General features: G+C 38.6%; 1 protein-coding gene across 1 annotated transcript in view; it reads right to left on the bottom strand.

Moving 5' to 3' along the window:
- Positions 1–11: 11 nt before the first annotated feature.
- Positions 12–15019, bottom strand: part of LOC106871200 (E3 ubiquitin-protein ligase HUWE1) — an 89516-nt gene continuing 74508 nt past the window's right edge. Inside the window, exons 62-77 of the mRNA XM_052975961.1 lie at positions 14358–14563; positions 13125–13416; positions 11448–12728; positions 10615–10685; positions 9899–10056; positions 8966–9070; positions 8163–8356; positions 7419–7718; positions 6406–6597; positions 5466–5672; positions 4547–4822; positions 4153–4423; positions 3608–3713; positions 2647–2946; positions 1811–2001; positions 12–391 (exon numbers count right to left, since the gene is read on the bottom strand). Coding sequence (XP_052831921.1) covers positions 289–391; positions 1811–2001; positions 2647–2946; positions 3608–3713; positions 4153–4423; positions 4547–4822; positions 5466–5672; positions 6406–6597; positions 7419–7718; positions 8163–8356; positions 8966–9070; positions 9899–10056; positions 10615–10685; positions 11448–12728; positions 13125–13416; positions 14358–14563 — 4253 coding nt within the window. The 3' untranslated portion in view covers positions 12–288. The remainder of the gene's footprint in view (positions 392–1810; positions 2002–2646; positions 2947–3607; positions 3714–4152; positions 4424–4546; positions 4823–5465; positions 5673–6405; positions 6598–7418; positions 7719–8162; positions 8357–8965; positions 9071–9898; positions 10057–10614; positions 10686–11447; positions 12729–13124; positions 13417–14357; positions 14564–15019) is intronic.

Genomic DNA, 15019 nt, shown 5'->3' with positions numbered 1-15019 from the left:
CACACACACACACACACACACACAGACATAACATAATACATGTGTGGATAATACATACATACATATATATGTATGTATGTATAATACATTATATAGATATGTGCGTGTGTGTGTATGTATATATATATATATTTATATATATATATATATGTATATATACATACACACATACATATACCTGTATGTGTGTGTGTGTGTGTGTGTGTGTGTGTGCGTGTGTGTATATATGTATGTATATATATTTTTTATATTTCTCATGTTGAAGTCCATTTGGTTATGTTGAAATGATTAAGCCAGACCAAACCCTTCAGAGCATTCATTTATTGCCAGCAGTAACATGTGCCGCAATTTGTCGTAGGTCTCGTACGCAGGAAGATCCAACTGGTTGAAGCTAAGAAAGAAGAAATAGCAAGACATATCTTACTCAGTTATCCAACACGGAGAGTGAACTGAAGCACATTAAATCAATATTAAACCTTTTTGTTATCAGATTTCTATTGAAATACATCATCTTTCTTTCAATTAATTTTTTAAAAGAATGGATTTAGTAAAATTACCGGCCGGTGTGTTTGGAATATAAATTAGCAGGAAATTTTGATGAAATATCTTAATTTAGATATCTTTAAAATGGGAAGTTGTATCATAGAACTAGTAATCGTGTCAGGTAGGTTGATGCCACAAGGGTTAATGAGAACAAGGTCATTATCTTTTAGGGAAAGGGGCTGTGCCTATAACATTCACAGGCAAGACCAATCCAGTTATTGTGCAACCAATACATAACAGAGACAACCCATGTGTAGATCTATCAGTCAGATGGCTTTCTTCTGGGTGCAGTAAGGGATGGTTGCATCTGTCACACATTAACAGCATCCCAGATCTGGGCTTCATAGAAAGTCAAAAGCTTGAGTATTTTTCAGGCCCTAAACAGAAAGGCTAATGTTTGGGGTGCAAAGTTGCTGGTTTACGAAGGTGGGGCGGGGGGCATCAGGAAAGATCAGATTTAGTAAGTTTGAGGGGTTTTGAAGTAGCTAGAGAAGATGGGAATGCAAAGTTCTTGATGCAAGTAGTGATAGTATATGTTGTTGACAAAGATTAGATTATCACGTCCACATTTGAGCACTTTTTTTGAGGTTTCTTGCAAAATAATTAAGGTGCATCTAAGTGACTCCTACCACTACTCCTCTTTACCCAGGAGACAAAATGTAGGAAGAAGGTTCAGGTAAGAGGGGAAGAGGTGGTAGATATATACCGCAATGGTACCATCAAAGTAGACACTTTCAAACCAAGCGAGAAGTTCATAAATTAATAGCTGAGCATGGATACTTGCATGCCAGACATGCTGAAAGGTTAACGGCAATGGTATTACATTCACTCAATTTCTCAAAGGGACTTGATGGAAAGAATGGCTTCCTTCACCTTTGAGGTATTGGAGATGAGAATTATCAGTTGATAGTTGGTAGAGCCAAAGAGGTTGCCAGTCTCAGGAATAATGGAATGCACTGGAGATTTGGGATCCCCCACCCCTTTTTATAACAGAAATTTTTAGTTTTGTGGGCAGTAAATGTTGAACCTTTCAAAGTGGTCATAGTTCAAGAAAGGTGGATTCTACAAAATTTGGCAGAAAATGTTTGGCAAGATTTTTATCAGATGATGTGGTGTTACAAAAGACCCATCTCTGGATGCATGCTTGGCCCTACTGGACTTGTTTACAGCACTGCTACCCTATTTCATTACAAATCAAATATTAACAACCAAAATTATCAGGGATCAGTAAAATAACAGAAACAGGGTGTTAACCGAACAGGCTTACCAGGTGTGTGCAGTGGGCAGTCTATCTGTGGAGCGATCGTCTCTATGGATTTGAAATTTTTGGATGCCATTCATTCCCTCCAGGTAAGCAAAGCCCTGAAGCGGAACTTTTGAAGTTCCAGTAACAAACTGGATAAACCGTGCACGGTTGGCTTGATCAAAAGATCGTAATGCTCGCCAAAACCATTGGATCTAAAACAAAAACAAAATCTCGTTAGTTGCAACAGTATCCTTTGATGAAGTTCTATTTTAAATTAATTAGTAAGCAATGTATTAAAAAAAATATGTTTTCAAATATAAATGGCTCTCTCTCTCCCTCAAACACACAAAACAATCCATTGTGGGACACTTCTGCTAAACATAGCAGCCAAACTCCTACTGCAAAAGGGGCTAATTATTATTATTATTATTATGGCAGTGAGATGGAAGAATCTTTTGTAAGTCAGACAAAATGTTCAGCGGTATTTCTTGTCGCTCTCCATGTTCTTTTGCTTAACCCACCGAGGTCAACTTCACCTTCCAGGATCATAAAACAAAGTATCAGTCAAGCACTGGGGGTTCCTCTAATTGAGTATTCACCTCCCCAACAAAATATTTCACTCCCTAATGCCTCGAGTAGAAAGGAGTATTTTTTGATATTACTAACCATTAACATTATTGTTAAATTGTCATCATAATTAACAACTACTTATTAATCATTGTAAAAGTCCTAGCTGCTGCGTGCAACATTGGTGCGCACGCCAGCTGCTTCTCCAGCAAACTGAAAGGACAGGACAAAGGATGACATGAATGAAACAAACAATGAGTGTGTGCGTGTGTGTGTGTGTGTGTGTATACCTGTAGAGAGTTGGGCTGGTATTTGTGATACTCCGAGTTAGCCTTCAGATCATCAATATCAATGTTAGGCAAACCAGAAATGAGCAACTCCAGTTCTTGCTCGTTGAAGATAGAGATCAAGCGTTTGGGAATAATATCATAGAAGCCCTCCAAGAAAGCATCCAGCTGCTTGCGAATCGATTCGGTCATTCTCATTTGGCAAACGATTTTCACGTATTCTTTCTTGTTCTCTTCCGTTACAGTTAAATTGCGTCCGTCTGGTTTTAAATCTCGTGCCTCAGTGACACCAAATTCCTGGATCTGTAAAAAAAAAAAAAAAAAAATTATATCCTAATTAGTTTACAAGGAAATGGAAAACTGTAAGAAGCATATTCACAGGAGCTGAAATAGTTATGTCGCTAGGAAGTTTGCTACCCAACCACCTGAGTTCATGTTGAGGCCAAATTTATGTATGGGTCAATATGGGCCATGGGTCAAGGGCCCTGAACATTGGGGACCCCTTTAACTTGGAGAAGCCTAAAGCCTGGAGTTAAAAATTAAATATATCCATAGCAATCGAATAATTTCCAGTTTTGCAAATGGACTCAAAACACATGGTAGAGAGGTTACATAGAAAAGTTTTCAGAAGAGCAGTGAAAATGGCAGTGCAACAGACATCTCCATCCATCTCTGGTATTATTATTATTATTATTATTATTATCATCATCATCATCAGCCAATGGGATCAAAGAGTTGTTCCAACACACTGCCTTTCCCTATCACCAACCACTTTGCAGCAATGGCTGGGTGTGCATTACCATGTCAGTAACAAATATAGACAAAAGAAGGTGGCAGCGGTGGGGTCGCACCCCCATACAGCATTCCTATGTCCCCACAGCCACCCCAAAAACAATATGCCCCATTTAATAACAGATTAGAATGTGATTGTGCATCAAGTGGGGGCAAGAGAAAGAAGCAATACCTCTGTACTAAACGTCAGCTCATAGCCAAGATCTTTGACATCATTTTCAAGCAGAAAGACCAGTCCCTGGTAGAAGGAATAATCTTCACTTTCCATATCGGTATATCTGTCAAAAAAGAAAAATAAAGTATTGGAAATTAGTTATATTACTGAAACGTTTCACCGGTACGCTGCAATACTATACTGTTAGTAGTCCTTTTTTCAGCTTTCATCTTTTAATAATAACACCCAAGCACACACACACACACACACACACACATACATACATACATAAATATTTACATAAATATTTATATATATATATATATATATATATATATACGTGCACACACAAGCTAATGCTATAGGTGCAGTGGCTGCCTTTATTGCATGTATGGAAATATCCACACGTTTGATAATGTATTAATCTTAAGTTTGTTTGGTATACATTTGATTGTATTTATTTACTTACAAGTGGAATATATGAGATAAACGTAGCTGTTAACTCGGTAAAAAGTAATTAATAACGAACAACATCAGATGAAGATTGTTTTTGGATTACTCACTTGACAGCCTGCCCAATGATATGTTTATAGAAGGACCGTGTGAAAAAGCACTCTAGCAACTTGTTGTCGTAGATGGCCTTGGCAATGATCCGGCCAACAAACTTGAAATAGCTGAGATGGTTAGAGTTGCAATGGGATGAGGGATTGATGGTGTAAGTGACTCGGTCTCCAGGAGATGTACGGAACAACGCATACATCGGGTTGAAAATTTCTCTTGATATTACAACATACCATTCTCTTAACAAGCCACCAGCATCCTGACCTTCCTCACCTGAAACCACAACAAAAACAGCAGCAAATTAATGTACAATAACATTTTTCATTTGAAGATTTGTCATGATCTTTTAATTACTTTTGATTAACTCAGTTTTAGGTAGAGAACATTAAAAGCTACCTTCAAACACAATGTAGAATCGGTGCTTCCATTCTTCAGGAGATCGACGAAACAGGTCCCGGAAGGAATCTTCAAAAACATGTTCCCTTTTTACATGGACGGCCAAATCTTCTCTACGCAAACCTTCGTCTAATCGTTCTAGTTCCTGTCGGAAATATCTTCTTTTCACATCAAAATCCAAGACTCTAGTGTGATCAACCAAAACTGAAAATGGACCGTCAGCGAGGGGCGTTGTAGACTGTCGCAGTATTTGGTTCAATACTGTTCGGTGAGTTTCTGAAAGAAAGAGAAGTACAAGAATTTAAAGAAACACTGAAAAGTTGAATTCACAATCTTAGATATCCTGTGATACAAGTTGACAATGAAATAATTTTTTTAGCAATCTATAGATGTTCTTAGTTGACTGTTTTAACCAGCCATGGGCAAACTGTAGATGCTCGGCTTACTTTATGGCATGCCAATGAAAAATTACTTTGAATTCAATGATGCTAGTTTGGGAAAATATACATAAATAATTTTATATATTTTATTTTTAATTAACAAAACTGATTGAAGGGCACACAAACTAAAAATGAAAGACAAAGAAAAGTATATAATTGTGTGTGTTGTGTTTTTTCTGTTTGTTCTGTCAAACACACAAAATGATTTCACTTGTTGACAATAAGGTTTACAATTTGAATACTTGGAATAGATGCCACTTTCTATGGACTGGGAATAAGAATTGTTTAAAACAAGCGTGGCTAATGTTTTTCAAGAAGCAGGCCACACAAGAAGTAGCAATGAAGTTGAAGGGAACCAGTATATTACTGGTATTCTCAACATTTGTTCTTAGGCTAAATATTGTATAATATTTTATTATAACAAGAAAGAAATACAACTGTTACAAAATCAGTTGAAAAAAAAACCCCAAAAAACTTACCAGCAAACTTTAAAAATTTCTGTGTATCACTTGAGGCATGTCCCAAAGAGGATACAGACGCCACAGAATTTTCCCGGGTAAGTAACGTGGAGTTCTCCATAACAGATGCTGGAGATGGCGAAGCTGGTGCAACTTCCATACTCAAGTGAGATAACTGATCTTCACGTTTCTGACTTGGTTGCTCGTTTTTCTTGGTGTCTTTCTCACCTGAAAACAATATAAAACATGGATTGACACATTTTGCAAACATCATGACAGAAAATAAGATAAAGAATCTGGAAAATGAGACGACAATGAAATATGTGTTGTTGCCAGTGCCACCTGACTTGCTCCCATGCCGGTAGGACGTAAAAAGCACCATTCGAGTATGGTCAAATGCCAGTGCCAGCTGACTGGCCCCCGTGCTGGTGGCACATAAAAAGCACCCACTACATTCTCAAAGTGGTTGGCGTTGTTAGGAAGGGCATCAAGCTTTAGAAACTATGCCAAATCAGATTGGAGCCTGGTGCAGCCTCCTGGCTTCCTAGACCTCAGTCAAACCGTACAACCCATGCCAGCATGGAAAGCTGACATTAAATGATGATGATGATATATATATATAGTGGTGAAAGGATTTTTACAAGCATCCCAATTACAAATATGTAAAATTCACTAAAAATACTGTACAGACAGGCACTGACTGTTTCAAAAATTTCCTGTCTATGGTTTGTCTATAATGTTGTATATAGAAAAAAAACATTTAAAAACTAATATGTATATATTGATCTATCGAATGTTTCTTTTCTTTCAATATTTTTCTTTCTTTTATCCTTAATTCATCCCTCCAGGCATAAAACAGGTCATGCACTATTATAAATAGTAATTTTCCAATTATATATATATATATATATATGGTAGCCCACTAGGAATAATTAATGAAATCGTTCAGAAGAAAACTTACCTGCATGCACAAGAAAGAAGGCTTCAACAGCTGGTTGGAGAATAAGTACGGCATGGTGGTCAGGTGTCTTGGCTAATTCTGTGAGGCAGTCTCCAAGGGTCTGCCACATTTCATCTAACTGTAATTGATCACTAAGGCGAGGAAGTTCTCCTTCCTTCTTTGATCGTCCTTTTCGGTCATCAACTAAATTCTCTGAAAAAGTCAACAAAAATATACAGGGTCTCAAGTGAAATTATGTAGGACACAAAAGTAATAAGGGCAGGTAGTGGACAAGTGATTTAACCCTTTAGCATTCAGATTACTTTCAAATGTAATGTTTGTTTATTCAAATTGTTTTAATTAATCATGCATTATCTCATAGCATCAAGATTTTTGATGACTGGATGATTTTTACATGTAAGGTAGGTGATGTAAGAGGCCACATCTGGCCGAATTTAACATGAAATGGGGAGAATATTTAAACCAAATATGAAAAGGTTTAAACACTTAAGGGTTTCATCTGACGGATGAAAGGGGAAGTTCACGAAAGTGAGACTTCAACCCAGATGACAAAGCCATGCATTCACCCCTTCAGTAAGACAACTGCCCATGTCCCTCTATCCTAATTTATTTCTCAATGCTATAACCCCTCCCCCATTAAGTTGAGGAGGTCTTGTCCTGTGAGTAGTTGGGGACTTCATCAGTACTAGTGCCAGAAAGAAAGCACCTAGTGCCCTCTGTAAAATTGGTTGGCATTAGGAAGGGCATCCAGCTGTAGAAACCATGCCAAAGCAGACATTAGAGATCAGTGCAGTTCTCTGGCTTGTCAGTTCATACCAAACAGTCCAATCCATATTAGCATGTATGGAGGGTGTTAAATAATTACAATGATGATAATTCTTTTTTTATACGCTCGTGGATTTAGTGTAGAATGCTTGTAAAGGATTATGTGAGGTCATCGATTTCAAGAACCTTCATTGTGGCATCAACCGAAGTAACAAGACTTCAATTTGGCACATGCCTTTGTCACCTACCTGCTTGATCGACATCCATCTGAGAATCTGTCATCAAAGTGACGGATTCTATGAAACTTTGTTGCTGTGTAATAGATTGTGATGGCTGGTTCTCAGATAAAGTGGAACTGGTCATTTCCTGACTGCTGCTAGTACTGGTGGTGTTAACATCTGTAGCAGTGGCACCGCTGGCTGCAGGGGCAGGCGCTTGAGTAGCAGCTGCTCCATCTTGGGAGGAAAACATTGCGCTACCACTGCCAGAGGTGTCTATCAATGTTTCCATGGTTGGTGCCAACACATCGTCCGTTAGAGTTCTTTCACCTACAAAACATCAACAGTTATAAGCATGGTTACGAGAGAGACAGACAGAAAAGAGATGGGGGGGGGAGCAGGTCCTTGAGAGAGAGGCAAAGCTAAAAGAGATGAACTGACAAAAATAATTGGGGGGGGGGGAATGCCCTTGACTGATCTAAGCAACAATTTTGCATTTTTTCTAGTAACAATATATAGCAAGATTTTAGGCCTCAGGCATTTTCAATTTCTATAACTTTCTTTTTATTTTCACTCCATCCTATTGTGGAGTGCTCAACTACTTGCACATGAATTTCACAAACAGGGTCTCCCATTGATCAGATCAATTGGAACCCTTGCTGTTGTAACCGATGGAGTGCCATAAACACAGCTGGACAAAAAGAAAAGAGAGAGGGAAACCTATCTCTGAAAGCAGTATAAACGCGAGAAAGAAGGCAAAATAGTTGTACGTACCTGTGGCTCTTGCTTTCTTGGCAAGTGACTGGCGTGCAGCATCTCTGAGATGAATGATAACCTTAAGGATACGAAGGAAGAACTGCTGGCTGGAGTTCTTACTGGTCAACATAGACATTGACGGCAACTGTAGGTCGTGACCTCCCTTCATTTTAGTGGGGGCAGACACAACAACATTAACTGCTCGGGTGAACCTACAAACACAAGAGACAAAAATAAACATCATCTGAATCCAGAACAGTGGAGAAGTATTTTTCGCCACTGACAAGTGAATTTTGCTAGAGGGGCCTTGCAAGTCTAACAGATAGATGGAAGAGCATTGTAGAAAATGAAGGAAAGTATATTTTTGATTAAAAAAAACTTTGCTTATCTAAATTTTGAAAAATAAAATTTTTTAAAAAATTGGTTTATTTATGGGATCACCCAATATATATATATATATATATATACATGATGGGTTTCTTTCAGTTTCTGTCCACCAAATCCATTCACAAGACTTTGACCAGCTTGAGGCTACAGCAGACATTTGCCCAAGGTGCCATGGAGTAGAACTGAACCGAAGACCATATGATTGGAAAGCAAGCTGCTCAACCACATAGCTATGCCTGCACCTACATTGTGCGATGATAATACCACAATGACTGTCATTGGGAAGCAACCCTTCTCTATACCAGTTAGTTGGCCATGGAGGTGACTGGCACAAACCACATGTTCCTTCTAAACGCTCTTTTCACCAACAACACTTCTATTCTGATGAAATCAACAGAGGAAGGTTAAGTAGTGTAAGAGATTAATTTACTCACCTGTCCGTCAAATAACCTTTCACCAGTGGACCTGTGTCCTTGGACTCATCTCCTTGGATATCTTTTAGCTTCCCGTTCAATTCTTTGATTTCTACCAGCAGCTTACTGTAAACAAATACAAAATTTACTTCAGTAAATAACACAGGAATTTAACAAAATGCATAAAACAGGAGCAGAATATCAATGAGTCACAGAAAGCAGCAATGTGCCCTCTACACTTCTGCCTCACAGTTTATCAAAGTCATCAGGGTGTGTACACTGCTGCTGTCTTTTAGGGTATCATCATTATTATTATTGTTATTACAAATGCAGCGAGCTGGCAGAATCGTTAGCACACTGGACAAAATGCATAACAGCATTTCGCCTGTCGCAATGTTCTGAGTTCAAATTTGTTTGTGTTATTCTACATATAACATATACATATGTGCATGAACACACACATACACACACACACACACACAAAGAGTGCTCCAGTATGGTAGTTCAATGAAGGAAGTAATACATATATCATCAATGTTGTCGTTTCCACGGTTTTACATTGGTTTGGATGGAGTTTCTTTGAGGCAGATTTTTCTACAGTCAGATACCATTCCTGTCACCAACCCTCACCTGTTTCCAAGCAAAGAAATATTTCCCCAAGGCCAGGCAAGTTCTTGCGTGGAATATTGGAAATGAACAACACTGCTTGTATGACAGTGACACTCATTTACAACTATCAGGAATAAGTAGAAGACAATTTGGCCAAAATGGTATTGAACCTAGGACCATGTGGTTGCATGGCTGTGCCTATACATATATATATATATATATATATAAATAAATACATACATGCCATTGTTTCAATAATTTGAGTTATTGCTAGCGTGTCACAAATCACACTGATCCAGCAATAATCTAGTACACACACACACACACAAAGAGAAACACACTTACCGGATATGGTCACAGATCGTGTGACCAAGTTCTCGAGCGCCATCCAATAGTAATTTGAGCACAGCATTGTGGGTAGCAGAATTGGCTCTAGACAACTGCAGCAACAGATTGGTGGCATCTTCCAGACCTTCTTCAGAACAAGACTTGGAAGTCAACACCTATTTGAAAATAAAGGAATTCTTTTAAACTACATGAACATAAACAGCTGCAATTGAGAGAGAGAGAGAGAGAGAGAGAGAGAGAGAAAGAGAGAGAGAAAGAGAGAGAGAAAGAGAGAGATAGAGAGAGAGAGAAAGAGAGAGAGAAAGAGAGAGAAGGGTAATTAATTTACATATCAATAGACAAAAAAGGTACAACTAATCCCCCTCACACCTGTAACAATTTCTCACAGACATTAAACAAAGATGATGTTGCCCAATTCCTGACATTATCTATCAACAAAATCCTTAGTTCTCTCCTCTTTTTTTCATTTGTTTCCCCTTTCAATTAACAATCTCTATAAACCAGATTTTCTCTAATCAAGTCCTCAAAATATATTTTTTTTTTACTTTCCTTTTGATGGTGTCTATTGCTATAGCTTTTGAGGAAAACTGCAACTACCCCCACCACCATCACACACTCATTCACATCAATAGAATACAACACACTCACGGCTTGACCTCCACTGATTCAATCATGAAGGAGCTGAACAGCAATGCAATTAATAAGAATGTTACCTTAACTGCTAACTGAAGTTGATTTTCTAAAATGAGGAGGTTCTTCCATGAATCTTGCAGCTCTTCAATCTCTGCCAACGAAAGAAACAACAACGTCATTAAGGTTAATAAAAGATAAGTAGAGGAGGAGGAGGAGGACATGAAGCCAAAGCAGTTATTGTGAATCATGCATGTAGGTGTAATCAAAGGTTTCTGGTTCATAGATTGTTGATGAAAGGTGAGAGAGAGAAAGGTGAGAGAGAGAGAGAAAGGTGAGAGAGAGAGAGAAAGGTGAGAGAGAGAAAGATAATGATAGAGTAGCAAAAAAAAAAAAAAAAAAAGAAAATAAAAGGTGAGAGCGATAAAGAGGAGTATTATAAGATGAGGTCAGCCAGTAAAGTGGTGTATTAAGAGAGAGAGAGAGGGTTTAATCTATTTGATATCAAACTTCACTGGAGACCACCTCTTCGTTCTAGGATACAAACTTCCTGTTTTAAAGCCTTCCATCAAAGTTTCATCAAAGTTGATATTCAAAAATGAAATACATGGTGCCACAGGTTAAGTTCGACTAACAGGATATGGTGGTTAACATGTTAAGACCAGAGTTACTTAAGACAACTGCAAAACCAACAACAATGAAATCATATTGAAATACAAAAGCTCGGAATTAAACAGCTAAATACTTAATCTAAACTGAACAACTCCTCAATACAAAACCTAGCAATTAATTAAGTTAATAAGTACATAGTGGAACAAGGCATTTCCTTCTTTATCAGCTAATTTTTCACAAAGACATTTCAAAAGCACAGAAAAGAGCAAAATGGAAAGGGTGTTTTTTTTATTTTTATTTTTACCTGTCTTCTCTGTTGTTTCTTCTGCTGAAGGCATCTTACTGACGGCTTCAGGTAGTGTAGATGTCAATGTAGATAGATCTGCCTGGTTAGTAACAGCAGGAGAGGTGACATTACCAGCTACAGCAGGGGCACCAGCTATGGATAACGACATTGAGGTAGGGGCAGCTTGCGTAGTTACCGCTGCACTGACCGGATTCATAGTTGTAGAGACTTCTTGTGGTTTTTGAGCCATTAATTCTGGTAATCCAATTGAAACAAGTCCTAACAAACGTAACAATCTGTCCGTTAACATTTGACTCGAGTGAATGACAGGATGTGATAGCATTGCCATTAACTGTCCGAGAGGTGAAGATTCAAAATCTGTTACATTGTAGGTTTCTGTGTCTACACCCGATGTGCTGTGTAATCGCTGTAGACCCTTGCCCTTTCGGTTAGTCAGACCGTCCAGGCGCACTAGAAGGTCCCAAAAGTCTGAATCAGGTCGACTGCTTCCACTCGGTTCCTGTCTGTCAGATCGCTCCTTAATACGTGGACTGCTTGGAGTCCCATCAATTTTATCTTTTTGTTTATCAACATCATCTTTGTCTTTACCATCCTTGTCTTTGCCATCTTTATCCTTGTCTGTATCACATTTTGAAACTTCTTTCGCTTTCCTGAGTGGGAGGAACTGACTAGGAAAGCTCTTTGCTAATGATATTAGAGAGTCCAAGACATGTCTACACACCACAGGAGCGGCTTGATGATGTATAGTCACAGTAGAGTTAGCCAAGTTTGGATGTTTCTTGCCAGATCGTTGTATCTGGAAGACATTAGTCCTGCAGCCGAGGGCTGCTTCAAGGCTAATAGACAGCCATGACGCTTGGTTCTTGGTATCTACTTTTAAGGCAGCTATGCTGTCAGTTTGCATGGAATGAGACCGTTTCCTCATCGATTTGTCTGTTTTACCTTTTTCACCCACAACACCATCAAATCTTGTGCAGTTGCTGGTTCGCTGGAGGATTGAGAGGAGGGCCCGCACCACCCAGGCTCGAGTTGGTGCGTGGTAGCAGAGGTTCCGAAAGACACGATGAAGACGGTTTGTGTTAATTTTAGGTTCATCAAGAAACAGCAGTACAAGCAAACAGGTCAGAGCTTCGTGATCAAGCAGCAGTCGTCCTCGCAGTTTAACAGAATTGGCATTTAAATTGCTCTGTCCAGGACGGTTTCCACTCCAACACCATTGGTTACCACTGCGCGGGGCAGCTCGAATTGCATAGCGTGTACCCAATCTTCCAGCAAGACCTGCAGAGAAATAAGAACATTTTAGAATAATGATAGCTTAGGTGACATGAATTACTGCAACAGGCAGACTTAGAGAAAATAAAAACAAAACTGCTTAAAGTCTCTTCTATTGTGAAGCAAAAAAATAAATTTAGGGTCAAATTGACCCCAATGTTCAGAGTCAATTTGATGTTTTCCCCGCTCCATAGGGAGAGACTATGTCAGAAAATTCTGAGACAATTGCAAGGAAATGAATACAAAAAAAATAACTGAAAGACTATTAGAACAGCTGAAACTGGTCCAACAAGACAATGAAAAGGACTGTTGAATCTAAAATATATTGTTGAGTAATAAGAATGGTACTCGAGAGGAGAGTAAGAACATAATTGGCTTCTTTGTAATGATGAATTAACTGACCAGTTTGCCGGAGTATAGCTGACAGCGAACCTGCACTAGCTTGAGCAAAGAAACGTTCTTGCATTAAGCGACGGTGCCGTTCTTCCAATTCTCTCCGCAGCGCTTGGGCTTCAGCAGCCAGATCAGGTGGTAACACTGCAACCATACTATCATCCATATCTGCTAGCACTTGTTGACGAAGAGAACTGGGCAACGATGCAAAGAAATTTGCTGGATCGACTGGAGTTTCTGGGTTGGTAGGGTTCTGTTGGGCAGTCAACCTGGCTTGTTCAGCACGCTGCTGAGACAGTACCTGCAACATTTGATAATTAGCATCCACAGTTAGTCATGTTCACAAAGTAGGTGACAGAGAGAGAGAGAGAGAGAGAACGAGAGAACAAGTGACATAATAAACAATGTAGTTAGAAAATTAAGAGCTCAGCTCCATACTTCCCAAGTTCAAATTTGAGAAAGATGTGAAAATATCTTTCCTCAACCTGAATTAAATCTCAAAATTTTAAAAATATTCCACCCTACTTCTTTTTTTCTTCAAGTTCTGAAAAATGTTTTGCTTGAAAACCACTAGCTTCTGATAACAAAAGAGAAAACCCATTATATTTCAGTATTAGAACTATCAAATAACCCAAGACTAGTGCTTGGAGTCTGCTTGTTACATTTATGATAATGTCTGTTGACCTCCAACTACACTACAATCATCTATTGAAACAAGCACAGGTAACCTTTTTTTTCAAGAAGTGGGTTGTATAAAACACAGCTCATCATCATATAGGCCATACTATTGAATAAATTCAAAGTGAATTCTTGTGCCATTTTGGGTGTACCATTCAGAAAGTCCCTTGGGACACTGGTTGCTTATGACTTTTATCAAACTGTAGTTAAAACTCAAGATAAAAACGGATGTTTCTGAGAATTACAATTTTTTTTTCTATATATTGCCATAATCATGACCGGAAAATTTGCCATAGACATTTCTGCCATGGGAAAGTTTGCAGTCAAGGAGGAACACAAGCAGACTGTAAACTAGATAAGTCATTTTAAAGAAATTATCTTTCTCTAATTGATAGGTTAGTTGATGAGGTTGCTATTTCAAGAAAAGTTTTTTTTGTGGTGGTGAATTTTCCTACAGCAAAAAATATTTATGGCAAATTTCCTATAAGCTGCCAGAATACGACGACACTGGAAGAAGTATCGACAGAGCAAAGACATGTTGAGAAATAAAAATGAGGAACTCACTTCTTCTTGTATAGCAGGTGGCAGTGCAGCCAAGAACTCAGGATTCACCTCCAAATGACCCATACTACTGCTACTATTCTGAGCTTGTTGTTGAGCTCTCTGTTGGATGCGTTGCAATCGAAGCTGTTCTGCTATCACTTCTTGCCGAATGTTATCAGGTAAGGCCGCCAAAAATGATGGATCAACACCTTCAGGTAGTGATGGCTCTAAAATAGATAATGCATATTATGTATATAGACATACATGTACGTATGTGTATGTGTGTGTGTGTGTGTGTGTGTGTGTACATGCACGCACACACACAAAGACAAAAACTGAAGCCTTTTACTGCAGGAACCAGATTTATCCACTCAAAACATCATCACCCTTAATTGTGGAAAGCAGTTCTGTGTAATCTTTCTTTTACCCATGAATGTCATGTTTGGAACTATGTTTTTGTACCTTGGGCAAGTGCTTTCTACTACAGCCCTGGTTTGACCAAGACTTTAGTGGAGTTGGTTGACAGAAAATAAAAGAATCCTGCCATACATCTATCTATCTGCGTTTTGGGATGCATGTGTCTGTGTGTCCCCTTCCAACACTTGACAGCTGCTTTTGGTTTGTTTACATCCTTGTAACTTAGTTTTTTCAGCAAAAAGAGACATAGTATAAGAACGCGGTCT

This window comes from Octopus bimaculoides, chromosome 23, assembly GCF_001194135.2.
Source record: "Octopus bimaculoides isolate UCB-OBI-ISO-001 chromosome 23, ASM119413v2, whole genome shotgun sequence".
In the NCBI taxonomy this organism is placed as follows: Eukaryota; Metazoa; Mollusca; class Cephalopoda; order Octopoda; family Octopodidae; genus Octopus; species Octopus bimaculoides.
The sequence above is the reverse complement of the archived record's forward strand: the minus strand, read 5'-3'. Positions and strand labels throughout refer to the sequence as shown.